This window comes from Paramormyrops kingsleyae, chromosome 18 (genome assembly GCF_048594095.1).
Source record: "Paramormyrops kingsleyae isolate MSU_618 chromosome 18, PKINGS_0.4, whole genome shotgun sequence".
Lineage (NCBI taxonomy): Eukaryota > Metazoa > Chordata > Actinopteri > Osteoglossiformes > Mormyridae > Paramormyrops > Paramormyrops kingsleyae.
In genome coordinates, this window is record NC_132814.1 from 7,422,050 (window position 1) to 7,449,563 (window position 27,514).

Here is a 27,514-nt window from a genome sequence, read left to right on the forward strand (position 1 = left end):
CCACACGGCCAGGCAATAAAGTGGTTAATCCACACTGAGAGTGAATCTACTACAGTCGGTATTTTTAGCGACAAGAGCTTGATGTCCTATATACACATTTAAACAGCGAGATATCGCCATTTCACCTTGTCGGGCCCAGCAATCAATACTATAATGAAACTTTAAATGACAACAAAATTACACCAGTAATATTTTACCGATTACCTTCGTAAATTAAATATTTCTGTTCTAAAAGCACACACTTTAGACATTATAAAGCTGAATATCTTATTATTATAATGTATTAATAATAATAACAATAATGTTAATAATTACTTGGAATATTGTGTATAAGATTAATATGTACAACGGGCGGTGCTTTTTTCATATACAATATGAGTCATTTTTAGCATCTTCGCGTCCTTTCGTCCGTCAGCAGCTGAAAAAAGGAAGGTTCCCTTCGTCACCAAACAGAGCGCGCACGCAGAACAGGTGTAAGGCTCGGCCAATTGCGAACACATACCTGTCAGGCGTGCGCGCCCCCGACCCTGACGAAGATACGGCTGCCTCGCGGCGGCGTCTCGCTCGCTCCTCTAACGTCACGCTCGTCCGTCAGGCCGCCTCCTCCTGTAATTGCGCGAGTTGCTGGTCACGCGCGCTCGCGCGCCCCCGCCCCCTCCCACCTCCCCCTCCTCTCACCCCCTCCCTCCCAGCGAGTGGGGAGCTATCCAGCAAAGCGCTCCGAAGTAGTCTCCTTCCCCGGCCAGTGCTGTCTCTCGTCTCTCCAGGAATGAGAAGTGATGGCCGGCTCCGCCAACGAGGAGAAAACCTTCCGAAGGTTCCTGGAGCTCTTCCTCCGAGAGATGAGGACACCGCTCCAGGACGATGAGCCTCTGCCCCTGCGCCCGTTGACGGACCTCATCTCCGAGGACGAAGTGGAAGGGGAATGTCTCGACTTGTGTCTCCAGCATCTGTGCAAATAGTTAAGTCCCGGTCCGCCGTATCGCTCACACATATTTTCAGCTCCCAGTGGCTTTTAAATGGTATATTGGCAAGTGCTCCGGAGCCGTTAATAACAACGGCGAAAAGTACCGAGCGAGACAACTTACAGTATACTTACTCAAATTCACTTAAGTTCCGCTTTGCAAATAATGTCACTTTTATTTCATCGTTATATGGCATCGTGCACGCCGGCTGCCTCGCTGTCAGTCGCCTCGCCAGGCGTTTCAGTGTAGTTTTGCGGTCTGTACCACCAGTTTCTGCTTGAGCACCGCGACTTGAGATTTTGAGCACCATGCATATGCATCCTTCATCACTGCTGTCTACACTTGATCAAAACGAGCGACTTTATTTCAATTTAAGCGCTACCGTGCATGTTTATGTTTCACTTGTATGAATAATATAGACCTATATATATGGAAATTAATATCAGTCGCATATAAATAATAATACATTACGAATGCATTATATTATTATTATTATTATTATTATTATTATTATTATTTTATTATTATTCAGGAATCTGGTCTGCTTTGAAAGGGGTTCACGTTTACGGGGTCTAGAATTACAGTGCTTGCGAACCCGGGGAATGTGGAGGGAAGAATGAATGAAAGAGTGCAGAGATGAATGAAAGAAGCGTGTACCCAGCAGCTTGTTACCGGTTTCTGTGCGTTATAACATGTTCCTCGTGGACTTGGTTTATGACGCTGAAGGATCGGTAATGATTTTTTTTTTACAGTGAATTAGCGTTTAGACGTCAGCGCCTATTATATCCTTCATTTTGACCGTGCACTGAAATCATACTTTTCGTTGAAAGACCCACAGTGCCGGCAGACTGTACCACGTCATATCATTTAGAGGTGTAGTATTTTATATAAATCGTCTATGATGTCTCAGTCATCCAGTGCACATCGGTTCTCCTGTACCTGTGTCAGTCCAGATGAGGCTGCCTGAACGATTTTTTATTCTCAGGAAGCGTGTTACATCGCTTTTTACGCGTCAGCCGGCACCGGCGAGTTGTGTAGGATGGTTTCTGCTTTGTAGAAATCACGTCATTGGCGTTTCTACAAATAGCCCAAGTGTGGCGGTCAGAGCTCAGTCTCCCGGGCTGTAGACGCAAGGAGGAAAAACTAAGAGCCTGTAGGCAGCTGATTAAAAAGTTTAACCTGAGTATGAGGAGAAGGTTGTAAAATTTAAGTTTCCATCCACCTATCTTTTAACCGCTCACCCTCGTCAGGGTCCTATAAAATTGCCGTCGTGCTAAATATACCATGTTAGGTTCTGATATTGCTGGTAGTTATTTAAAAAGGATGATGTTAATAATATATTAATAAAATCAACGCTGCTCAGGTGTAATACATTTTTTAATAAAATAAAACAAATAAATGGTTCAGCCAAGCTTTTAAGATAATTTATACCATTTATTGGATTTCAGTATTCTTTGATTGATTTCCTCTAGAGATCTGAGCATGGTACAGAAGGCATCATGCATTGCAGTTGTATGAATCGACGATCGTCAGTGTACCCCACCCGCCTACAATATGTCCTTACCTAGTTCCAGCAGAAGTCAGAGGAAGGTCTTTTACATTAAGGTCACGTATGGGTAGGTGACAGAGGACAGACCATCCGTGCTATTTCCGATTAGATAACATTGGAGATGTTTAATTATGGGTCTCCCTGTAACAAGGGTACAAACCGTGCACAAAGATCAGATTGTTAACTGTCGGTTGCCTGTTATGCAGATAGCTTTGAACTTGTATTCTGCTGCTGCATGAACCTAATTTTATTGCCAGATTAATCAAACCTGGTGGACACAAACAGTACTTATTTCCATGTAGTGACTTGGATTCCGATGTTGGAGTTCAGCTGCCTCTGTGGTGATTCAGCTCGAATGCGTGATTATTGTGTCTCCGGGATGAAGATCTAATCATAGTTCAGGAGGAGATGGAGAAATCCCCTTTGTTCGCTTCTCGTCTCCATGTGTGGGTCTGCGTGGGTGTTGGGAGGGGTTGAAGTGTGTGTGCGCATGAAAGAGGGGGACGTCCGTGCTAGGGAGGGGTTGCCGTGGCAATGACATCGCAAGCTTTTTTTTTTTTTAATACCCGGGCACACTTTCAGACCTGCTGATCTGAGCATGCCTCAATATTACAGGTTTCGACTAGGCTGGGAGTGGGGGTGCGGTGAGAGGAATTCCAGGCTTGAGGCAGAGAGGGGTTTGTCTGTTCTTCAGCAGTATTCCCACAGTTTGTTCCCAGGGCAAAGAGAGATGGCGTATCTCAGTCCCAGCACTCACACCTCACGTTGTCTCACAGTTAATTCCCACTTTGAAATGGTGAAGTAACAGATAATTATTGCAACTGGCCAAAGTGATACTTTTAAATGTAGATGGTTCTTGCACAATAGGGAATTCAGCAATACACAAATGTCGTTTTCGGCTAATGAGTGAAAGACACTCTTGCATTGGACTGCGCATATGTGGCACCAAGGGAAAATTTCTCACTCTTCTGCAAACTGTTCAAATCCTGATGCTAAATTGTGTTTCATAGAAGCACAGAGAGACATAATTAGACAAGAGTGCGGGAGTCAGATACTCTTAACCCCAATATTGTTCCAGTAAATATCTAGCACTATCATAATAAGCTGAATTTCACATCAAATATAACAATTAAGGTTGTCTTCTCACTTAGTCATGTCACAGATATCATTTCAGATCATTTCTTTAATCTGTAACTACTGAAGACTTCTTAAAATTGAAATGAAAAAAATGTCAAATGGGAAAAAAAAATCTGTGGATGTTTGATTTTCAAGTCAATAAAAATAATAAGGAAAACCAGTACCAGTGAAATTACCAGTTTTATATGTGGTTTGAGTACCAATATTAACATCCAGAGCATGCTAGGCAGAACGTGGGTCAGGATGACCAGTGGGTCTTCTTGAGTACTGAGATGACCCTGTTCACTTTATGGATCAATTGCGTGGAGTTATGGATGAAGTTCACCTTTAACTGGTTGCTAAATAGTGTCTCAGTTCCGTGGCCTGCAAAGCGAAGGGTGAACACTAATGAGCACACTGATGTGGAATGCATAAAGATAATGTACATACAGATAATGTACATACAGATAATGTACATACAGATAATGTGATCGAAAATAGCAAACCAGCTCTTAAGGAGTCAGTGCGGGAGCCACATGCCTTTAGTGTTTTATTATTAGTTGGTGTAATTAAAAATAGCCTTGTTTGCTGGTTTCTTCCTTGAAGTTGCCGGATATTCAGTTGTGGTGACACTTAAGTAGTGTAATTATGATGTGATTATGATGGTAGTTGAATTATTTTGGCTATGTGTCAGGAGGATTATGTCTGTTTGAATTTAATTTAATCAGCATGATGTCTTACTAGGTTACATGTATGACGGCACATGTTCCTGCCATTGGTAGTCTCTTATATAGCTTACATGGCAATATCCTTGACAAGTCAATATAAATAGCATCCTTTATTTTGGTAAACTCCCATGTTTACCAAACATGTTTGGTATGTTTGGTCCCATGGTTATCTGAACGAGGAGTCCTGTGTAGACGCCCCAAATGGGGAACTCCGTAGCCCTCGACAACATGAATGTCCCAAACGCCATGCCAACCGAGAGCATCAGGTTTGATATTAACGCCTTGGATGTGCGTAGCTGCATGTGACCTTTTTGAGAGCAGCAAGCACTCGCATCGCCGGTTACTGTGACCCAAGCTTGACGGTTTAACTTTGCAGCAAGGTTAGGAGAAATGGGGAATCAGTTTAACTCTGCAAAACCAACCGTCACATTTTAGTGAAAATTTGTAACGTGTTTTTGAAGCCAAATTTAGCACACACTTCAGTGACATGAAATTCATTCATTTTCTGGGGATGGCCGTCCACAATATGAGAATGTGATCTGAACAACATATTTATGTAATGGGTTGGTTGTGCAGGAGAGATACTCTGAGCTGTAAGTTTGGTGGTGCTGTGCCATCCAACAAGAACTGCAAGAAGGAAAGGGTTTGAAACAAGGGTATGGAATCACTGGCTGGCTTGGAGGAGGAAATAATCCAAATATTCTGGTAGCGTTTTTATTAGAGGTAGCTGTATAAAAATAAATAATGACCAGTTATACATAAATGTGAATGTGGATTAAGTGTGGAACTGATTTTTGAAATCCATTTGATCCAGCCCCACGGAACGGTCAGATGAAGAGGGTTGAGTAATTCTTGTTAAGATTTTTAAGCAATGATATGACAAGGTAATTATGCATATTCAAAAGTACCTTTTGCTAATACATTTTTAATGTCAGATGACCAAAGCAGATGGCGTCGAAAGACTTCAGTCAAATTACAGGTTCATAAGTGAGATGGAGGTGTGGTTCTGTCCAAAAGGAATATAATTTTGACAGTCTATTTTATTCATACATTCACACATTATATATATATTTATATATATATATATATATACACACACACACACACACACACACATATATATATATATATATACACACACACACACATATGTTTATATATACATATACAAATCAATGCTACTTGATTTAACCTCTGGTCACAGTGTTTTGATGTAAAGAAAAAAAGTGCACAATAGCATAGAAATTAAATTGTCATATTTCTCTCACATGTAGCCAGATCTCTCTGCCAAGAGCATTTTTGGCGACGTATTACAGCACAACTCGTCTTCAGTAACATTGATAGCAGCTGCTCCCCAGCTGAACAGTCCAACTCCCCCCATCCCCTTTAGGAGGGACATAGTCAGATTGGGATTTGGTCCACCAACGTAGAGCGGGTCCCAGAGAAACGGCAGGTGAGCTCATTTGCACCTCCACCACAGATCAAAAGTCAACACGAAAATGATCCTGAGGACAAAGGCGACCTTTGCCTGATTCAGGTGGCAGCGGAGAAGCAACTGGCTGCATCGTGCTTCTGTTTGATAAAACCTCCACTGTTCAAACGTCCTGATCCAACCCAGATCCTGGCTGAATCCTTTGTGCAGCGCGTGGCTTAAAATGGCTAAATATCGTTGCAAGGCTAAAAAAAAAAAAAAGCAGCCATCTTGTTCTGCCTGCATGGTGTTGGAAGAAGAGTCTTTTCCAACGGTGTATTGGGGACACCTTTCAGGCAGGTTGGATCCAGCTGAAACTTTGCCAATTGAGCCGTGGTGGGATTTAACAGAGAAGGCAAGGCCAGCCAAAACATAGATCCACGGCCGGCATAGACGTGGCATGCTCTGAGCCTACGGTGCCATCCAGGCCGGCGTGCGAGTGCCTGAGCGATGCCCATGGGCGCAATGTGTTGGCAGGGCGATGGTCGGTGTGTAACGACAATGCTAAACTAGCATTTCAGTAACCTTGAGAGCTGTGCTGAATTTCCATGTACAATAATAAATGTATTTCTAGGTTTGAGCTGAAGGATGGGAAAGCACCATATTGAAGACTTGAGGACGATACGTGCAGAAGTCAAAACCTCCACAGTGCTGTGATGAGAACAGCGCTTCATTGTTTGGATATCTGGTGGATCCCACCACAGTAAACCATCAAAAATACATACAGATAAATATACACTTGACTCTGAGAGCAAGGCCTGTCTTTCTGTGCTCTTTGGTCATGGAGCAGAAGTCATTTTCTGGGGCCTGCAGTCATTCTCAGTTCATTTTCTCCATCGTCTCCTGTTGTGTTGCAGCACCAGAAACATGCTTTTTTTCCATCCTTGGCTTCAATTAGGACATTTTATTAGGGGACATGAATGAATATGAAGGTCAGAGACATTTTCTTGCATCATCTGTAATACGTTTTCCTCTTTACAGGGTGTACTCAAAACCTGTGTTAAATGCTGAACTTCTTTGGGATCTACTGCTAGTGTGATTCTCTAGAATGTTCATTGACATGTGGGTGCTGTGCAGGGGTTTCATTTAACAGTCATGTTGGACTCTGAAGCATCTGCATTTACATGCAAATGTTGATTCATTTGTTCCCCCTGGCGACTGAGTGTCAGTCGTGAAAATGATCTGATAGCAAGGGGTGAGATAGATAGATAGATAGATAGATGGATGGATAGATAGATAGATAGATCCATACATCCATCCATCCAACCATCCATCCCAGGGGAAATATATTATGATCTACTGTCTAGCATTTTATACTCATCCCAGATCATTTTCAGGTTCTGCATAAACCAAGCCACCATTCCGAAGGGTCTTCTGAGGCTGTCTTCCTGAATTTCATTTGTGTAAAAGAGGTCTGTCACCTCTTGTTAAAACCACCATCTTAATAATTCAGTGGAGATGTGATTGATTAACTGACTATTGCCGATTGATGAGCAGTTGCGCTAAGTGTGCTTGTGGCAGATTCATAACACGTCCGTCACTGGCTCTCCTCACCAAGGTCGTGGCTGTCAGCTCGAAGGGCACATGGCCTTAAAGATTAAGCTACATTTTCAAGGACAGCTCCAAGCAGCAGAATGAGTGGGTCAATATCAGGTATTGGAAGGAATCTGTGTACATTGTCAATAAATGAAGCTGAAGTCATTTAGCAAAAAGTTGTGTTTCTTTATACTGTAGTCCATTGAAATTTCTTGATGCAGTTGACCTAGTTTTATGCTGAGTAATGCATAATTTTAATGAAATCAGCATGAATACCTTAAGAATCAGAGACTCTTTCATGTCATATATCAAGAAGGTGAATTGTTGGACCCCTACAGAAACAAAGATGTTGCCGGAATTCCTTTTGCCTCAGGAACGTGTCATTTAAACAAACAAATCCGTATGCTGCCTGAAAGTCATTTTCCCAAAATATGTGAGGATCCTGACCTTGAGTCGCCCAGAATGCAAACTACACGACGTGTATGGTGGGCGTACAGCGGCGTGAAGAGACGTGAAAATGAACACGATCTCACGTCAGCGACAGACAGCGTAGCAGCTGTTTGCGACCTACAGGCTCAGCTGTCACACGTCACAGGCCTCGTTGTCGCATTTTTTACCGCTGACAGTATTGCTGTATGCCCAGCGGCACCGTCAATTCCAGTGAAATAATGCAAAATGCCTGGGGGGAAATATACTGGGACAGCCCCAGCTTGCCGAGTCCCCGCCCCTTCCTGTGGATGTCGAGACCGGTGAGTTCTGGAGCAGGCTGCCGCAAATGAAGGCAGCCGGCCCCCCGGCGGCCGAGTCCCCCCGGAGCGCTTGTATCCTAATAGCGTTCGGGCCTGGCGGCCCAACTCACACCGTCTGACACAGTTAGTGCCGCCTCAGTCTGAATCAGGGCGGAGCACCGGCACGAAATCCTGGATAAGCTGCTCCAGGACGGCCGCCACCTCGCCTCCGTCCCAGATGTGGCCGAGGGAGCGCACCTCCGCGCCTCCCTGTCCTGACTCCTGCACTGCGCGCTCTTTGGCCGGGCTTTCCTGGCCTGGCAAATTACTTCCAAGGGTAATCCCTTAATCACCCTGGTCCTGGGATTAGCGTACCGGGGCAGCCCTGACCATCGCCAAGCCCACTATCCGCTTAAAACCCTTCTTGGTTGTGTGGTCGTCAACATAGCTCCTCTTTAGCATTGGTCCACACCTCCTCAGAACTGCTTTCTCCTTTACCTCCCCCCCCTCCTGCAACCTACGGCAGCCATTGCTTGGTTCTGTCACTATTCATGCGTGGTGGGGTGGGGTGGGGTGTGGGGGGGCATCTGAGACTACGTTAAACACAGAGCATGTTTACTCCGGTCAGGGAGGAGTTACTCCTGCAAACCATCCACCAAGACCTGCTGGAGCCGGAGGCTGTGGCGTCACTTTCTGTGATTTACAGAAGATGGATGGATGGATAATTTGAAGCTTTATACTTCCTTTCCACATGTGAATTTTGTTGCATTTTGAGTGCTTGAGGACTGAAGAGATTGGTGGTATATCTGCATACAGCCACATTTTCTCCAACTCTGTGAAATGTCAGGATCGCACAGACGAGTGCCAAAAGTGCAGATAGTCTCTGCTAAGATCCAAACTTGGCACTAACAGTCCGTATGTACAGATTGAGTTGTTTTTTATTTTCCTCTGAATTTTGTCGCAAGCAGACCAGCCAAGAAGTGAAATTGCCCAGTTGAGTCTGAGGAGGCAGAAAGTTTCCCGGCGGAGGAATCTTCATGTTTGTTCATGTTCGCTGCTGCCGTCTGCGATGCCAAACGCAGGTGGTGGAACTGTGGAAAACAAGTGGTTTGCCGCCGGTGCGGGTGTGACTCCGCCCCATGCCGCCCCTGTCAGATCTCCCTTCTACTCCCCCAGTCAGAGTCTTGGCCTCGCTTTTCCACCACACTCCATTAAAACCAATAAAACAGCCAGAGGAGCTCGTCAGTTTTCCCAAACATGTCAGAATCCGGAAGCCCCGAATGAATCTGGACGAGCTCCGAATGATTTGTTTGGCTCAGATATTTTAACTAGCATGCGCTTAGACTGAGAACCCTTGGCATGATTCAGTCTCTGGGCTAGCACTGAGAACCCTTGGCCTGATTCAGTCTCTGGGCTAGCACTGAGAACCCTTGGCCTGATTCAGTCTCTGGGCTAGCACTGAGAACCCTTGGCCTGATTCAGTCTCTGGGCTAGCACTGAGAACCCTTGGCCTGATTCAGTCTCTGGGCTAGCACTGAGAACCCTTGGCCTGATTCAGTCTCTGGGCTAGCACTGAGAACCCTTGGCCTGATTCAGTCTCTGGGCTATTACTGAGAACCCTTGGCCTGATTCAGTCTCTGGGCTAGCACTGAGAACCCTTGGCCTGATTCAGTCTCTGGGCTAGCACTGAGAACCCTTTGCCTGATTCTGTCTCTGGGCTAGCACTGAGAACCCTTGGCCTGATTCAGTCTCTGGGCTAGCACTGAGAACCCTTGGCCTGATTCAGTCTCTGGGCTAGCACTGAGAACCCTTGGCCTGATTCAGTCTCTGGGCTAGCACTGAGAACCCTTGGCCTGATTCAGTCTCTGGGCTAGCACTGAGAACCCTTGGCCTGATTCAGTCTCTGGGCTAGCACTGAGAACCCTTGGCCTGATTCAGTCTCTGGGCTAGCACTGAGAACCCTTGGCCTGATTCAGTCTCTGGGCTATTACTGAGAACCCTTGGCCTGATTCAGTCTCTGGGCTAGCACTGAGAACCCTTGGCCTGATTCAGTCTCTGGGCTAGCACTGAGAACCCTTTGCCTGATTCTGTCTCTGGGCTAGCACTGAGAACCCTTGGCCTGATTCAGTCTCTGGGCTAGCACTGAGAACCCTTGGCCTGATTCAGTCTCTGGGCTAGCACTGAGAACCCTTGGCCTGATTCAGTCTCTGGGCTAGCACTGAGAACCCTTGGCCTGATTCAGTCTCTGGGCTAGCACTGAGAACCCTTGGCCTGATTCAGTCTCTGGGCTAGCACTGAGAACCCTTGGCCTGATTCAGTCTCTGGGCTAGCACTGAGAACCCTTGGCCTGATTCAGTCTCTGGGCTAGCACTGAGAACCCTTTGCCTGATTCTGTCTCTGGGCTAGCACTGAGAACCCTTGGCCTGATTCAGTCTCTGGGCTAGCACTGAGAACCCTTGGCCTGATTCAGTCTCTGGGCTAGCACTGAGAACCCTTGGCCTGATTCAGTCTCTGGGCTAGCACTGAGAACCCTTGGCCTGATTCAGTCTCTGGGCTAGCACTGAGAACCCTTTGCCTGATTCAGTCTCTGGGCTAGCACTGAGAACCCTTTGCCTGATTCAGTCTCTGGGCTAGCACTGAGAACCCTTGGCCTGATTCAGTCTCTGGGCTAGCACTGAGAACCCTTGGCCTGATTCAGTCTCTGGGCTAGCACTGAGAACCCTTGGCCTGATTCAGTCTCTGGGCTAGCACTGAGAACCCTTGGCCTGATTCAGTCTCTGGGCTAGCACATTAAGGTCACTCTTTGCACTCTGGGGTCAGTCAGACCCCGTTTCTTTGTTATTTTCTTGGTTCTGTGTCATAAAACCTCAGCCTATGCTCAGGTCCTGTAACGATTTTCCCTCCATTCAGATCAATAAGTGGCAAGCATGCAAGTAATGACACGATGCCAGTCTAATGGTCAGGGCAAAAGCTGTTTATTTAGGGTTAAATCTTTCAACGTCTTAATTTAGCTCAGAGAGTAGGAAGTTGCCTAAGGGCCCCGAATTACCTGCGCTGCAAAGGAAGTGAAATGATCATCAGTTTTCTTGGTAGGGGGGCCTCCCAAATAAAGCTTTGCCTAGGGCCCCTGAAAAGGTAGCGCCGGTGCTGCTAATACGGAACCATGAATTTGCAGTGGCCTTGAAAACAACGGGCCCGGTTTGGGCCACTTGTCTTTTTTTAAATGTGTGTTTCTGAACGTGACGGCAGCAGACTGGGCCGTCCCATAAGGAGCGCGTCACCTGGTCTTCCAGAATTCCGGCCATTAACCTGTAGGAGTGGACTTTTCAAGGACGTTGGAGGCAGCCGTGGTCAGAGCGAACGGGCGACCTGCTCTCATATGCAAATGCTCTTCCCAGGCCACAGTACAGCGCCTCCATTCCTCAGGCTGTGAAACTGGGGCTGTATGAAGGAGGAGATGACTGGCCTATATTCTAAAGCAGCTATTGCTTCCTGGGGGCTGCTGCTCATGGCCGCTCCAGCTTTAACAGGCTCAGAGTTTAAAAAGACTTTCTTTTTTTAGTCCCGACCATTGAACGCCTGACAGGGAGGCTTGTGTTGCTCCCCTCACAAAACAGAAACTAATTGCCTCCTCTTGACTGCTTTTAAGTGGCTGCTGTCTCTGGCAGGGCCTGAAAGTGGAGCTCACGCCCCCTGACAGGGCACTGATACTTTTTTTGCCACAGATGAAACGTCATCGCTGGGTCTCTCCCTTCGACTTGCTGGGTGCCGATGGCCCTGTGACGGGCGCACCCTGGGAAATTCGCCATTGCCTTGAGATGGTGTCGAGGGAGGGTTAGGGTTATTTAATGTGATAATAACGTTCGGCTATCTGGGCTGCAAACTAGGACCGAGCCAGTTCCTTCGTGAATTGACAGGTGTTTCAGCAGGACTGCGAGATGGTTCATCTGGTTATTTGTTTGATTGTGTTATGAAGGCAACCTTTTCTGGCAGGTGTGCAAACTCCTTGGAACGCTCATGTAGCAAGGGAAAGGTAAGGCTCTGGAGAAGTGCCACAAAATGGCCTTCTGCCTGCCGCTGTGGTCTACACAAACTTCTGGCTATGCCTTAGAACATAGCAACAATCTTATGGGTAGACCTTAGAACATTAGAACAATCTTATGGGCATCCCTTAGAACCTAACAACAATTTTAAGGATATACCTTAGGACATTACAACAATCTTATGGATATGCCTTAGAACAGTACAACAACCTTATGGGTATGCCTTGGAACATGACACCAGCCTTATGGATATGCATTAGAACATTACAACAATCTTATGAATCTGCCTTAGAACATTACAAGAACCTTATGGATGGACTTTACAGCATTTGGCATTTGCGAGCGTCAGATCAGATTCTCTCAGTCCGCTGACTCTGACGAAGCTCTCCTGTACCGTATGGTTCAGTGACTCTCGTCACCTCAGCGGTGACCTCTGTGCTCTGGGCTGTGCTGGTGACGCTGAGCACACTGGAGGGCCTGTGGCCTGAGTTCCGCCCGATGTGCCGGCCTGACCTTGTGCCTGGCTCCCGGTGCTTGGTTCCCGGTGCATGGCCACAGTGTTCCTTTGGGGGCTTATGACTCATCTGCAGCCCGTAAGCTGCTGGTGCTGAGCGCAGAAAGCAGAGCGGGAGCGGACGGACCGCGGGGAGGGTTATTCATGCCATGGCGCCTTTGCGGCTGCGTGTGGTTCTTCAAAGTGTTGATCTTACATATTCATGGACAGTCATCTGATTACTAATAGGTATGGTGATGCAGAAGGGTGGCACCGACATTCAGTTTGATTTCAGTTTTGAGATTGTGGAGATTGCATATTCTGCCCACAATAGCCTACATTCCATCCAAAAAAACATGCGTTTACGTGAATCGGGGTCTCGAAATTGCCCATACTATGATTTTGTGTGCGAGATAGTAGCCCTAGCCTCTGATGTGCCCGCTGCCTCGTCCCTGTGCTTCCTGGGATGGATTCCAGACTCATCGCTTGATAAGATGTTATGGAACATGGGTGCTGATACGTACCTCTACGGTCACCACTACTTACCACTTCATACATAACGCACCTTATAGAGGTAAATGCAGCTGTAGTAGTGAAATAGTTGTTATTTATTATTACTTGCACTTTTTCCCACAACCCACTATCCATATATTACATACTGTGTATGGGTGTACATAGGCACTACTGCTGTATTTAGTGTTTTATCTTATTTTATTTTTGATTATTTATTTTTTTTCTTGTATTCTTATTCTTGTATTACTCTTGTACTCTTTCAGGCTATCTGTCTAGAGCTGTGGTAACGCACAAATTTCCCCACTGTGGGATCAATAAAGTCCTATCCTATCCTGCTACGCTGTTTCCTCAGGCAATGTTTTATGATCCTCTCACTTCATAATGTTTGAAGAGCCAATAGGTGTTCGGCAATGACCACAGCAGCACAGCGGCCTTCTGGGAATCTGAAAAAAAAAGCACACCGTGGCAGAGAGGAAGTGCCACTTCTGCGATGGTCCTGTGAATCCCACACACCGCCTCCGGCGATCCGGTCCGCAGCGAGGGGCTGTTTGTTTATCAGCAGCTTGTAAGCAAATGTCGCCTCCCTTCCAAAGCCAGGGCAATGCAAAGCAGCTGCCCTGAGTGCCAGGGCCCAATCCCTTGTCTTCTCATACGCCGGACAGTCTGCCATGGTGTAATGCAAATGAAGCCCACTGAATGAAATACAAAAGGAATACACGTTTCTGGAACAGGCTCATTAATGCATGCATGAATTCCAGACAGGTATTAAAGGAAGCCCTGGACTTAGGGTCCATAACTAAAGGCAAACCATTTGGTCAAAGTATACTCTCAACCCAAGGAATGTCTTGTTAAAATGTTTAGCCTGCTTGCTTTAAGATCAAAGCCTGCAGTACCACGGGGAGACAAAGGGGGCGCCAGCCTGTGCACCCTCCCAGCTACAGGTCATACTGTCCTAGTGCAGCAGCCTTGGAAAGCCAGTTGTGCAGGCTTTTGTTACCAGTTTTGTGTGAGGACTAGCTGTCACATAAGCCACGTGTAGGTTAATCTCATTCAGGTGATTCATTTTCACGAAACAAGCCTCCGGCTACGCCGGAATTTGATGAGAGGGTATTGCATCTTGCTTTGTGTTTATCCCGGTATTTCTGAGCTCCTTGCCGGATAGCGATCCACATAATTCCTCCTGGATCGAGTGCCATGCCCGGGTTCATTAAGGAAATGGGAAGAGGGAGTGGGCTTGGTCAGGCCATGCTTTGTAAGCGGCATTTAATCCCTCCCCCCTGCCCCCCTAGCAATGGAGCAGATCGGCTCTGCCTTTGTGTGGGGTTGCATTACGCCATGCAATTCTGTGGAGAAAGTTTGCATTATTGAACCGGAGTCTGTTGTCTACATATTTAATACTGTAAGAGCTACTCATTTACTTGCTGTCTCGCCAGCAGAAGGCCCAATCTCTCCCACTGGCTCCTCCCACTGGATGTGTGGCTCATCAGGGCATCATTTATGAGCCACCTTGGTTCAGCCAGGCCATAAAAGGCGCTGAAGTAACCGCAGCAATTAGCACCACAAAACACACTCACTCACACAGTTCAGTTCAGATCAATTCAATTCAGTTCAAAACAGGTCTGTTCTGTCCAAACCACTTTACATTGTCCCTGCCCAAGCCCCCAGTGAGCAAGCCAGAGGTGACAGTGGCAAGGAAAAATTTCCTAGAAGGAAGAAACCTTAGGAGGAACCAGACTCAAAGGGGGAGCCCATTCTCCAGGGGGTGGCAGAGGAAGCCCTAACTCTAACCAGACCCAAAGGGGGAGCCCGTCTTCCAGGGGGTAGCAGAGGAAGCCCTAACCCTAACCAGACCCAAAGGGGGAGCTAACCACTGCACCACCATGCCTGCCCCCAGAAAATTTACAAAAATCCTAATTTATACAGTTAAAATATTAAGATTTGAGTGTAAATGCAGTGCTGTTAGAGATTTGCTGCACAGGAGCGCCCTCTGGACCCTACACAAGTTGGCTGGTGAATCTAGTCGGGTCCCTCTCAAAGGACTTTCAAGTGCCTGACTTTGGTTGCCTCAATGTGATTAATTCCACCAATCGGTTTATGGCGGGAGAAAGCCCAGCTCCCAGCTCCCAGCTCGCCCGCTCCGGTGCTGATGGCGTGATAAAGCTCAGCTCCCAGCTCCCAACTCCCAGCTCCCAGCTCCCAACTCCCAGCTCCCAGCTCCCAACTCCCAACTCCCAGCTCCCAGCTCCCAGCTCGGCCGCTCCAGTGCTGTTGGCAGCAGGGGCTCTTTCTCTACGGTAATCGCTCCTACTTCTGCGCTCTCCTTGTCGATAGAGCATTTGGCTGATCGGCTCATGTGCTCACCCAGCCCCCATTAGGAAGAGAAAGGGCCCCCCCAGGGGTCTGCTTAGCTACCTCCTAATAAAATAACCCCCCTCCTTTGAGTTTCTCGGAATGGCTAAATAAGTTATAGCCATCAGGAATATCCACTGTGTTTCTATCGGCTCTGAACAGCAGGGAAAACAAATTAAGAGCATTACTGTTAATTTTAATGACATCTTCACCCAGTGTGCCCAGTGAGCGTTTTACTTCTAGGTTGTGATCAGTAGTAGAAGTCAGGGGAGCCCCTTAGGTATTTTGGGCCCTTTGAAAACGTTTCATATTGGGCCTCCAACCCAGACCAATCGAATTATGTTCCAGACCCTCCTCTTAGGCTGGGGCGTGTCGAGACAGTCACATGACCTTAAGGTATAACTACGCAGGTACAACAAGCACTGAAAGGGCTAAGGCGGTCCAGGCCGTGGCACTGCCAGCTGGTCAGTTACGTAACACTGTCTCCTGAGCCTCTATCAGCGGTGTGCTGCTCGTATATCTCGTGGCCCGGTCCGGTCGGGTCCAGAGAAGGAGGTGGACTCGAGCCAGCCCAGCAGCCCTGGGGCTGAACTTGGCGGCCGCTCGCCACATGTACCTGACCTTTGTATGCCGATCCCAGGTGTGACTTGAGGGGTGGGCCTGCATATGTTTGAACAGCCTTTACTGCCTTTGGGAACCCCCACTCCCGCATAATAATTACATGTTATTATGAAATGTAAACAGAACCATCAATGGGCTATCATCATGTGAAGGGGTGAAACGTGCCGGAGGGTAGGCTCTTTCCGGGGGGGGGGGGATCCGCCTTTCCGGCTTGCCGTCATCCTGTTCCCCCCTGATGAGGGGGGGCCTCAGAACCCCTCGCCGGTTGGGCTTTTCCTGGCTTCAGGGGTGAGCCAAGATGAACACAACACGATTCCCTGCGCGGTGGGCAGACTTGCGTCAGCACTGTGCTCATGGGCTCACGTTTGCGGGGGGGGACACGCTGACAGAAGCCGCGCTAGGCTAGCTTAATCAAAAGCCTCACGTTCCTGCATCAAAAGAATTGTATTTAAAATTCAAGTGCTGAGTTTGCGTTTATTACAGTTGGTCCGATGAATGGGATTGAGGGCATCGGTACTGATCAGGCACGTTCCTGGGGGTTTACACGGGCGGCGTTGAGTAATTACCTAGAGTCTCGGCTCGCGTATTTCATGACACCTCAAGCGGATGGAGGACCAGCGCAGTCCGCGGGATGTACGCAGCTTTTCTGCTTTGTTACTATGTTTTTTTTTCTCCATGCTCACCCCAGTGAATCCCAGCACACAACCTCGCCGCTCGGCGCTAATGAAATACGCCGCCGGTCTGAATCGGCGTGACCCCGCAGCCTCGATTTCAGCCCAATCTCCCCCCGATCTCCTCACGAGCCCCTACTGTCCCACCTTCCTGCCCCGCTGTTTTCATTTTGCCAATAATTGGTTTCGGGAAAAAGTGGCTGAAATTAACATTGTTTTAGAATTATTCCTGAACTATTTTCTAATTCAAAATCTGCCCTGTTATAATAAAATTAGACAGGAAAAACAGAACTGCTTTAATGTGAACTGTCTAATGTAGGATTATGTTAACGGAGCAAGAATACCGCGATAATTGACTAAATGTCCTTGCCAACTTAATGTGTATAACCTGTAAATTAACTTTAAGAACAGCAGACAGTGACTAGCCAGCTTTCAGCAAATGGGCTGATTAGCATTCTTTCTATGTCATTGCTGACATGCTGTTTGTTTACCCATTACATTGCATGCAATGTTATGTTTATTGTGGAAAGAATGCATTTAAATCACGTGACCCCTTTCAAAAGGTGGGATTGGCTGGTGGCTTTGTTACATCTTTCTCATAAATTCAGTAAATTGCTACTGGGCGGCAGTGACCCTTTATTATTGTGCCATCTCAGCAAGGAGTGAATTAAATTGTGGATGCTGTAAGCCGATTACGACAAGTGGTCCTATGCTGCATGTCTTTGAAAGGTTTTCATTTCTCAGATCCCAACTGAGGTAAGGCAACAAACCATTAAGTGTCGCTTTTTACTTTCTGAGCAAATTTCCTAATCAGCATTCATGTGACCAACAAATGGATCCTGGTTTTGGACAAATTAGCGGTCTCTTGTATGCTATTGGTGGAGGTTTGGCGGGAAACTGCAGCAGGCTGGTTATTGGTTGGGGTGTAAGCAGGACGGAGAGGTTCCCCGTCAGGTGGGCACGCTGAGTGGCCATGCATAGCTGTGTTTGGGACGTTCCCCTTTGACTCTCTGTGCAAATGGCGGCATTAGCAGGAAGCTTGAGAACATTAGAGAGTTCACCATGTCAACCGCTGCAGGGCCACAGAGGTCTGAGGCGCGCCAACCTCGGAAGGAGCAGAGGACATTCCCGGAGCTCCAGAAGAACAGCACCTGCTGTTTCTCAATCCCAGTCCGATGCCAAAATGACGTTAGCTGCGGATAGCCGCCCTTGCTGTACAGCCCCACCGGCGAACGCCTCCGTAACCCAGCCGGTTCCTCATGCCGGATCCAGACATCTTACGTAACTCACAGGTAGCTCGCCAGAATATGATCGCATTGTCACCGTTCCGGGTCGCACTCTGCCCATGCCGGGCCGGATCGCAATGGCATGCGGCAGCGTTTCCTGGGCACGCTGAGCCTCGGCCCACATCGGCGAGCGGCACAGCGGTGGAAAATGGCAGCTACGGTAATCTTGGGATTAGGATCGTGATCCTGGGCGACGGGGGAAGTTTTGGGGGCCCTTTGTTTGTCTGGCTCGCTCCTCGGAAGTGGGCCTGCATCTGAAAAAAGTCATTAAGACTCAATGCAGTCTTCATTGTGATCCATGTCAGAGAACTGAGATCTAGCCCTAGACACAGCATTATGGTGCTTAAAACTGGCCCAGAATTCACCCTGAGGAAGGCATGTGGAAATGCTCCTCTTTTTAGATATTTTTCCCCAGTTAAGTTTAGTCTCCAGCCACTAAGTTGCCACATCAGTGTGTGTCCATGGTGATTCTGCATAATCAGATACAGCTGTATCACAACCATGGGCTCCCAAGATTCCACCATTAAAGTAGTTTTTCACTCCATTTCAGTGCCTTAAACATGTACATATTGGGACATATTGAGAGTTCCGATGATAAGAGTAAAACTTTACATTCCTAGATGTCATATAGATGTGTTGTAATTAAGTTGAGTTAGTTAAACTACTCATCAGTTTAATTATGTTAAAATCTTAAACCATTGTATTTAAAAATTACTTAGTAGTATGTAGCATATAGTAAGATGTAGTAATATTAGTAATATGTAGTAAGCTCTCCCCCACTCCCCTATCCATCAGTGGATGGATTTACTGTGCAACAAAGGCAAAAGGCCTATATTTTTCATGATAAATTGACAATATACATTAGCTTGCAATCCAGCAAAATAATATTAATTGAATTAATATCCACCACATAATTGTTCAGCAACACATTTGACAAAGTCAGAGGCAGCTTTTGACAAATGTCCCAACCCACCTCACTGTCTGCTGAGCAGCTGCCGGACAGCCTTGCAGCTCCGGGCAAGATAATAAAAGAAAGGTGGCGTGTGTCGTAGAATCACAGTGCTCTCCCTGACGTCGCACAGGGAGTCGGCTCTAACCCAAGCACCTCCAAAACCGAGGCCATCAAGCAATCCTTCCTCGTAGTTCCACTGTTTGTTCATCTGCCACCGATGTCACTCTCGATTCACTATTTTCGTTGACTAAAGAGTCACATCCCTACAGCTTCTGTTTCGTGGCTAAAGCAAAACCCTTTTTCTGCTGTATGTTTTTTTTTTGTATATGTTTTTTTTTTTACCCTTTGGCCTTTCACTACTTTCCTTGCTTGCTTGCAGTGATGATGTCATGAACTTTGAGCCAATAAGGGAGCTGCCTTTGTCTCGGGGGCGGGGAAAAACATAGCCCCAATCCAGAATAACGACCTGTCGGGAGGCCCTGCTGCAGCTTGTTATGGGTCACAAGAAGCTTAGCTCTCTGAAGTGGATTTATGCTCATAGATTGTTCCGCTGCCTGCTCATATAAATAACATTCTATAACCATTAATAAATATCCTTTGCAAAGCAGTGCATTCACCGCAAGGTTTATTTTAAGGGAATTCATCATGACAAAATCAATATTTATAAGGTTTTGTTGCATTATTAATAAATCAATATTGAGTTTGTATTTATTATAATATAACTGCTTTTGCAGCACAGGGTTCTGGGTAACGTGAAGCTTATCACAGGCACCATAGAGCTTAAGGCAGGAGGTGCCCTGGATGGGATGCTGGGTGACCAGAGTCAGGTACATAATACAAGTCCAGAGAGTAAAAGTCCAGACTAAGACTTTGCTGCAACCAACCAGTTGACATAAAGAGTCAACTGTAGGTAGGTTTAATAAGAAAAAATAGGGGGGGAAATCTGGGTTATATTAATCACGAATAAAATAAAAAATAAAATACTAAACTCTAATGAGCTAATGAAACCAGCCTAGCTTTTAGTGCAGGTGTGATCGCTCAGTTGCGATTGGGCCAAAATAGTCACAAGACACACGCAGCTGGGAGACCATAAAATAGGTGCAATGTGTAATATTTACGAAATATACAGCTTGGCCAAAACTTAAATAGAATAATAATTTTGTGATTTACATGTGTTGTAATATTTCTTGATGTACATGTTTTAGTGTTAATTGTGCAATGAAAAATAAGTTTTGTGACATTAGTAACATAATTGAGAGCCAAACAGGCTGTACCTGCGTCTTCCAGAACCGCGACACAAGATCATGAAGTTTTGTATCGCGGTTTTGTTCTCGGTTTCAGAACTGTTACATCACTAGTCCGATGATGGACTGGCATGCAGTCCTGGGTGTCCCCTGCCCTCATGTCAGACTCCACAACCCTCTTCTGGATAAGTAGTTTATGAAAAATGAATGTAGTGTGATGTATATGTATGTAGTCTGAGCTTCACAGATTGTATAGTGAGCTTTGATGAGGGATTTGCATCAAGAGTTTTAGTTTGTACTTAACTTGCCAGTGGACAGAATAGTAATTGTTTTCATTCCACTATTATCACCTTAAAGTTTGTGAATTATAAATATATTGTAGGTAGAAATTACTAACAGTCAGCTGAATATGTGTAACCACATGATTGTCTAAATCAAATCTGTATAGTATTTAGAGATGACAGCCAGGTCTATTTTTATCAAACCTAATTTTAGCTGCTGAGATACAGACGTAACCTTGCTGAGTGAAAAGTCAGTGTCACTGCCCTGCTTGTGGTCTGGTTTGACACACAAAGGACAGTCCTAAGTGATTTGGGTTATGCTCAAAGTTTTTTGCTCCCCTGGAGAATTCTCACATTGAGTAGCACAAGTGCATCTCTCCAGTGTTCCCATTTAATTTTGGAACGTTCACCGGAAGCTTCTGTGACACCAAACTGCTACCGGTGTTGTCATTTTACAGGCCTGCTGTGGATGCCACTTAGACAGTGTTGTAACATCGTTATGTACTAGTTATATACTCTAGATCTAATAATTAATGCCGCATTTTCAGCACCTCTAACTCAGTGGCCGATTAACTGTCATCCAGGGGGAACGGATGGGATTCAGACTTCCGCATTTTGTCAGTGGCGTAATGCAGTTTCTATTGTGTAGGTTCCAGTGCTCTGAAGTCAGGATGAAGACACTCCAGAAACCATCTTTTATAAATGTGAATCGCGAATCGATTGACTTACATCCTTCCCAGTTCTCTTTCATCAGAAATCGGTGGTCTGCGCTGTTTTCCTGTTCGGTTGCTTGAGATTAGAGGTGGGCCGCTGGGATTTTTTTTTTTCAAGAAGTGCAAGCACTCAAAAGTACCTTTGCCCCTGAAGAAAGGTTGAAACATTCAAGTCATTATACACAAGTTTGCACGTCAGTGATTTGCGGGTGAGTCAGAACCAACATCGTTGTGAATGATCTATCGTAGCTGGAAAGGAATATCCGACTGTGCTGCTGCTTTTTTGTGCGTGTGACACGGTCAAAAAGCTAAAGACAAAAATAGACCCTGAGCATCGATGTTGCTGTGGAAATAACATGTGTACCATATAACTACTACTGCAGAACGGGATGATGGTGATCTAACTCAGTATCTACCTGAAAACTGACAGTAACGGCCATGAATGACGTTGTCCAGGCACTCTTTCCGAGAACTTGTGTTCTACCGGAGCGATTTCTTCTAATTGCATCTGTATAAACAATCGCTAAAAGCTTTCGAGGCTTTTCTGTTCTCTATACTGCGAGAGGTGGAAGTACTTTATGAGGGGTATGTATTCAACTACAGCTGCGGGAAAGTAACAGGGGAAATAAATAAACGAAATCTGACCTCGGAAGACTTTTTGATCACTGGCAGTATGAAATCTGTCAGGTAGCCTTTTAATAATGTTAAGAAGTATTAAAGAAGTGGTGGGTGTGGCCCTGTTCCTGGAGCCACTGCCCATTCGTTGATGACAGACTGTCCCTCACATGCCTGGTGTTCCATTTCGTGTTTGGCAGTTCTTCGTGTAACCTTGAGCGAGACCCCAGACAGCCGTCCCAACCCAAGGAAGCCATTTTGGATAGACTGGCATTTTTTTCAAGGTCTCTGAAGCCTTGGAAGTTTGGAGGCCCTAATGGATGCCCCTGGCCTACCGACTGGACAGAAGTGAGGCTCCTCAGCCAGCCGACAACATATGATCAGGAACGTGACATGCGAATGAGAGGCCTTAGTGGTGTAAAGTTTCAGTGAGTTATACCGATTTCCCATGCAAACCGTTCTCAGAAAATTGTTGCAGCGTAGCTGTTTAGCAAACGCTTCATCTGAAGCCACATACTGTTCCCAAGCTGGATATTTTTCCTGGTGCAATTCAGTTTAAGTGCCGCAGCAGGGTCACTTTTGGACCATGAACTGACCACCTCCTTGGAAGCAGTTGATGTCCTTAACATAAAGTGTACCCACTTACTCTGTATGACATAACACGTAAGACTGTACAAATATTGCAGGCACTCAAAACTGTTAACTGCTGTTTCATTAATTATTTTTCCAATGTTGCGTGTGTTATTCAAAGCATGGGGGACTCTGTTTATGCTGCATGAGGCAGATGATGCTTGTATCTCACTCAGCCAGCCTGCAGTGATGGAAATACCAGTCTGTAACTGTTATAAGCTGAACGCATAAACACACTTCATTCATTCAAACACCAGTGTTATGATTCCAGACTTTTCCTCACCTTTCCAGTAGAATCGCGCTATTTGCAGTCATTTGTAAATAGTGAGACATGAGTAGTCGATACTTTGATCGAAAGCTTTTGGTCACTATAGGTCACAGTGCGATTTACTGGAAACACTGATTTACAGCGAGCGCCAGCCTGCTCAGCCAGGCGCTTTCGGTAGTCGTGCACGACCCCTCGAGTGGTATTATACAAAGGACCTTTCAAAGTGCTAGGTTTCTATAAACACTCAAATGGACCGCAGGAGGGATGTGGAATCTTACACCAGCTATAATGGTGAAATACAAAATAATACTGATTTCAAAACAAGGAAATCCATTTTTTTAAATTCCTGATTACTTATGCAATAAAATCAGCTACTCTCACTGGTTATAGATGTAACTGAAGCGTAACTTTCTGATGGGTGTAAAACTCACTGTGAGTGGGATTATCATATCACTTTAACTAGTTGTTTTGGTTCTGACCAGGTTAATCCAGACGGTCACTGACAGTAATTCCACCCACGGTGGATTTCCCTCCGTTTTCCTCCATAAATACATTAAATCACACACAATATTCTGGGCTTTCAGCAGGGACGGAAGGCTTGCGTGGCTCGATGTAGCATTTCGCCTCCCACCTCCAGGGCCTCTGGTTCGAGTCTGACCCAGTTCTGTGGGTCGGGAGACTGGGATGGCTTCCTCTATGTACCGCTTTCCGCCCACAGAACAAAGACTCGGTGCCGATGACACGCGGGTGCAGGTTTCCAGTCTGAGTGCCCCGTGACTGTCGTGGCTTCACCTGACGCTTCCTGGATTTGAAGTTACCGAAAATGGAATTAAGGCTTTTATAGCGGAGTGGATTGTAATCACTGTGTAGAAGCATTTTGCCAGCTTCTTGGATTGCGTGCATTACTATGACAAAAGGGCTCTATTTTCTATGGTTCAAATGGAAATGGGCTGACTGGCATTTCCGCCACAAACAGCAGGATACGGCTGTAGGGGGGTTTCGTTTTTGGGTTCCCCCCCCCATGAGTACGCCGAGGTTTACCTGCAGCTACTGCTGGGACTTCATTCTCCAGACCTCAAGTGCCAAAACGAATCAAAAAGTCTTCATCTTCTAGACATCTTTACTCTTGTGTTCTGCAACAGATGGATACTTGTGTGCGGATGGGGGAGGGGTGTGATGGTACGTGTCACTCTTACCCATCTGTGACTTCAGAGGCAGAGAATGGCCTTAGCACTGCTTGGCTCATGTAGGTCACCCACCACTAACTGGCTACGTTTGCCCTGCATAGTGAGTCACACACCTGCAGTTTCCACAGCGAGACACCCCTCCTATCCACGCTCTGGCACAAACACAGTAGAAGCCCACACACTTGCAAAAGTATAAATAGAAAACTTGCGATATCATATGGAACCAACCGAAGAGCCTTATAAAAAGGCAGAGAGCGCCTCGGAAATCAGAGAGCGACAAAACGGGGGACGTCGTTTAAATGGGGTTTGTCGGGGAGCCGGAGCCACGTTATCAGTCGTGATGGATGAGTGACGAACGACCCGGTGAGGCTGTAATGTGGCCGAGTCCCCAGCTGAACAAACACCCTTTGTCAGGCCAGCGCTCTCTGTCTGCCATACCCCCAAGCCGCAAGTCCCTGAGCACAGCACACCAGTCCCCCCGGGTTACCCGTCGTCTCCTTGGCACTAAATGGTTCTTTTAATAATTGGAACAGGATTTGTTTGGCAAATTCGCTGCTGGGTCAAACAAATGCACGGGGGATTATGGGATGTAAAATGGGTGCCGCCTCTGCCCACGCTTTCCCCGGCAGGACAGACAGCGCAACAGCGATGCCGGCGGCCATGTCAATGACACGCTTCCCCTACGGCCACGTGCTTCTTCCTTCTCCGAAATGCCAGGGACGGTTGACCGTTCTCGCTTCAAGCACCCTGTCTTTTAACTGCATTTCGATCAGTGGGCTCCCTCATCTTTCAGTCGGAATAGAGAGAGAGAGAGAGTGAGAGAGAGGGAGAGTGTTTTTCACACATTTTCCTTCGGAGCCAGATTTCTTAATTTTCACCAACGGGGAGGATGGCTGTTCAGAGCCCGGTTGTGGCAGCAGGCTCGCCGCAGTAAGCCAGCCAATCGCAGTCCCCGGCAGAACTGTCGATCGCAAAATGCGGGCTTGAGTAAAGTGGGACATACCTGTAGCATGAGTAATGCCCCCGGGATACTTGTCTCATACACTTGGGCAGTCCAGCACTCTCGGGCATGCTCTTGTGCACCTGTGGTCCCTGTGCATGTTTTGTGGATGGGGATGGGGGGGGGGGAGTAGTGGCATGGTTTTCCAAAAAGAGCTGCCTTTGTAGGTCTACTTGCCGTCTTCCCCGCTTATGGATATCAGCGGTGCGGCTAAATCGCACACGGCTGGCATTCAGAGAGCCGCAGCAGCCAGCCCACGTAGGATCCGGCCGCGCAGAGTCTTCCACATTTGCTCATCATCCAGCACAGGGAAGTGCTTGGGCTCGGCTGAAGAGCTCGGTGTCACCGCAAAGCATCAGTGGAGGAAGGGAAGAGAAAAGAAGGGGAAAGCCGCAGAGTGTAAAAATAGCTCCCTGCCTTGAAGAGTAATTAGTTCTGGTGATGGTTCATTTACACGTGGCTGGGGAGCGACGCGCCGCTGCTGTGGAACATTCAGAGATGATGCCACAGGCGGGCCGTGGGTGCACCTCTGTCAAGGCAGAGGAAGACGAGGGGAGTCCGTCAGTCGATGGGCCAAGGTGACATCGTAAGCAGCACTGACTGAGGTCGCTAAACTCCATTACCATAGTCACGATAAACATAACCAATCGTGAAACGTTCACTTATTGAGCCCCAGAAAACAAACCAGGACTTGTATACAGAGGCACATTATGCCTGTCTAAGTGTAGGAGACCTATCGCACTCGATTAACAGCCCTACAACTTTCAGCTTTTCTTATCTTAGCCAAGGAAAACGTTCTTGGGGATCTCGCTCCCAATAGCGCATGGGAATTATAATTACACAAAAATGCAGAAGGAAAAATTATTGGTTCAGAGAGATAACCAATCAGATTGTAGGGGATCTCTGCTCGCAATATGCCGTTAAAGAGCTCAATAAAGGAACATGCAATATATATATATAAACCACAGAGCTCTTCTCCGTATGCAAAAGAACCCTGCATTCTTTGGGGATATAGTGACAGCTTTGTGGTGGATTCATTTCAAAATCTTTCCTTCTCACAGATCATCTGAACTTCTTAATCTTTTGGGATATTAACTCTCTCTGTAGTTAAGGAGACATATTCTTATCCTGAAGAAGGTCAAACAAGGTCAAGATCCTAAGGCCAGACTTTTCTCCAAAACCTGCAGTCCTAGACCACTGATTTACTAATGGACATTGTTTCTCAATCATTTTGATCTTCATCGATGCTGAAATGCTACACTTGCAAAGGTCATGGTACCTTAATTGGATAAGTGGTTTTATCCATAAGATAAAGAAGTGGCTGGTATTTTAGGACAGATTTGAACGTGGAGAATCAGCCGAACAGATGAGTGATTTTCGATGAGCAAAACAATGCTGCGGAAATCGGGAACTGGGAAGCAGTAGTACTGGAGGCTGCAGGAGAGAGAGCGAGAGAGACAGCTGGTGTGGCCCTCCTCACTGGAGAAGGCCCAGTGCTTTTACCCCCCACTCACCCACCCAGAGATCATGGCGGTGCTTTTGGCACAGCCGCCCCCTCTCATTGTCTTCTGGAAGAGCAGCAGTCGCTGGTGATTGGCGGCCCATAGTCCTTGCATGCCCAGCGTGGGATTTCTCAGAGCAGCTACACCTGCAGTTGCCGAAGCCCCCACTGTTATAGCATATGTGTCAGAGAGAGAGAGAGACTCCGGAAGCTGCAGCTGGGGCTCTGCTCTTTGAAGTCGGAGATAGCCCAGCACACTGGGACAGCGCGAGCGCTTTCCCCGGGCAATCCAAAGGGCAAATGAAGCACCCTGGGATTTCTCTGGGGTTTTCTAGCGGAGACGGCCACCGCGCAAGGCTCCATCTGTCCGCGGGGCTGCCTGGCGGCCTGCAGCAGCCTGTGCCGTCGCCCTCCACTCGCACTTCTGAGTCAGACTTTAACGCAGCCCACCCAGTCCAGGTTTTTGGGAACGCCGGAGTGCCACCTCGGGTCTCTCGGAAAGCCGTGCCTTCGGTTCTCTGAGCTCCCGTTAATGGGCTAAGCCGTGTGTCCCTGAAGTCCCCGTCGATACAGGACGAAATCGCTCAGAGGTTGTCCTAGCTGAGAGGCAGAGGCCGAGTTGGGGCCATCATCAGAGAGGCGATTGCCCACTCCTGATGCACACATCGGTGCTCGTCTGTGCCTGCTGGCAGCATCAACCTGAGCGCATTAATTAATTACATAAGGAACAATGATGTAAGACATTTAATAGCCTCCTTACCACAATATGGTGCAACACAGACTTCCAGAAAAGTGATCAGTTGGTATTGTCATTGCGTAAAGTACATTCTAACTTTGGAGTATCCTGTAACTCCATGTGCCGACTATCAACTTAATCTCTGCGTTTTCTGATCGTTCTCCGGAAACTGGAGACACTGTTGCTAATAGAGCTTCCCAGGTGCGTGCTTTGGATGTCGCCGCACTGGCGGTGGGTGATGTTTCTTTTCATTTAGTTATACAAATTAATTCAGGCAGCCGAAATGTTTTTGAATATTACTTTCGCACATATGTGTTC

The 27,514-nt window shown here is 46.8% G+C and overlaps 1 protein-coding gene across 1 annotated transcript in view; it reads left to right on the plus strand.

Annotated features, from left to right (window-relative positions):
- The first annotated feature begins 690 nt into the window (after nucleotides 1-690).
- ppm1e (protein phosphatase, Mg2+/Mn2+ dependent, 1E) overlaps nucleotides 691-27,514 on the plus strand; it is a 43,625-nt gene continuing 16,801 nt past the window's right edge. The window contains exon 1 of the mRNA XM_023819465.2: nucleotides 691-961. Coding sequence (XP_023675233.2) covers nucleotides 780-961 — 182 coding nt within the window. The 5' untranslated portion in view covers nucleotides 691-779. The remainder of the gene's footprint in view (nucleotides 962-27,514) is intronic.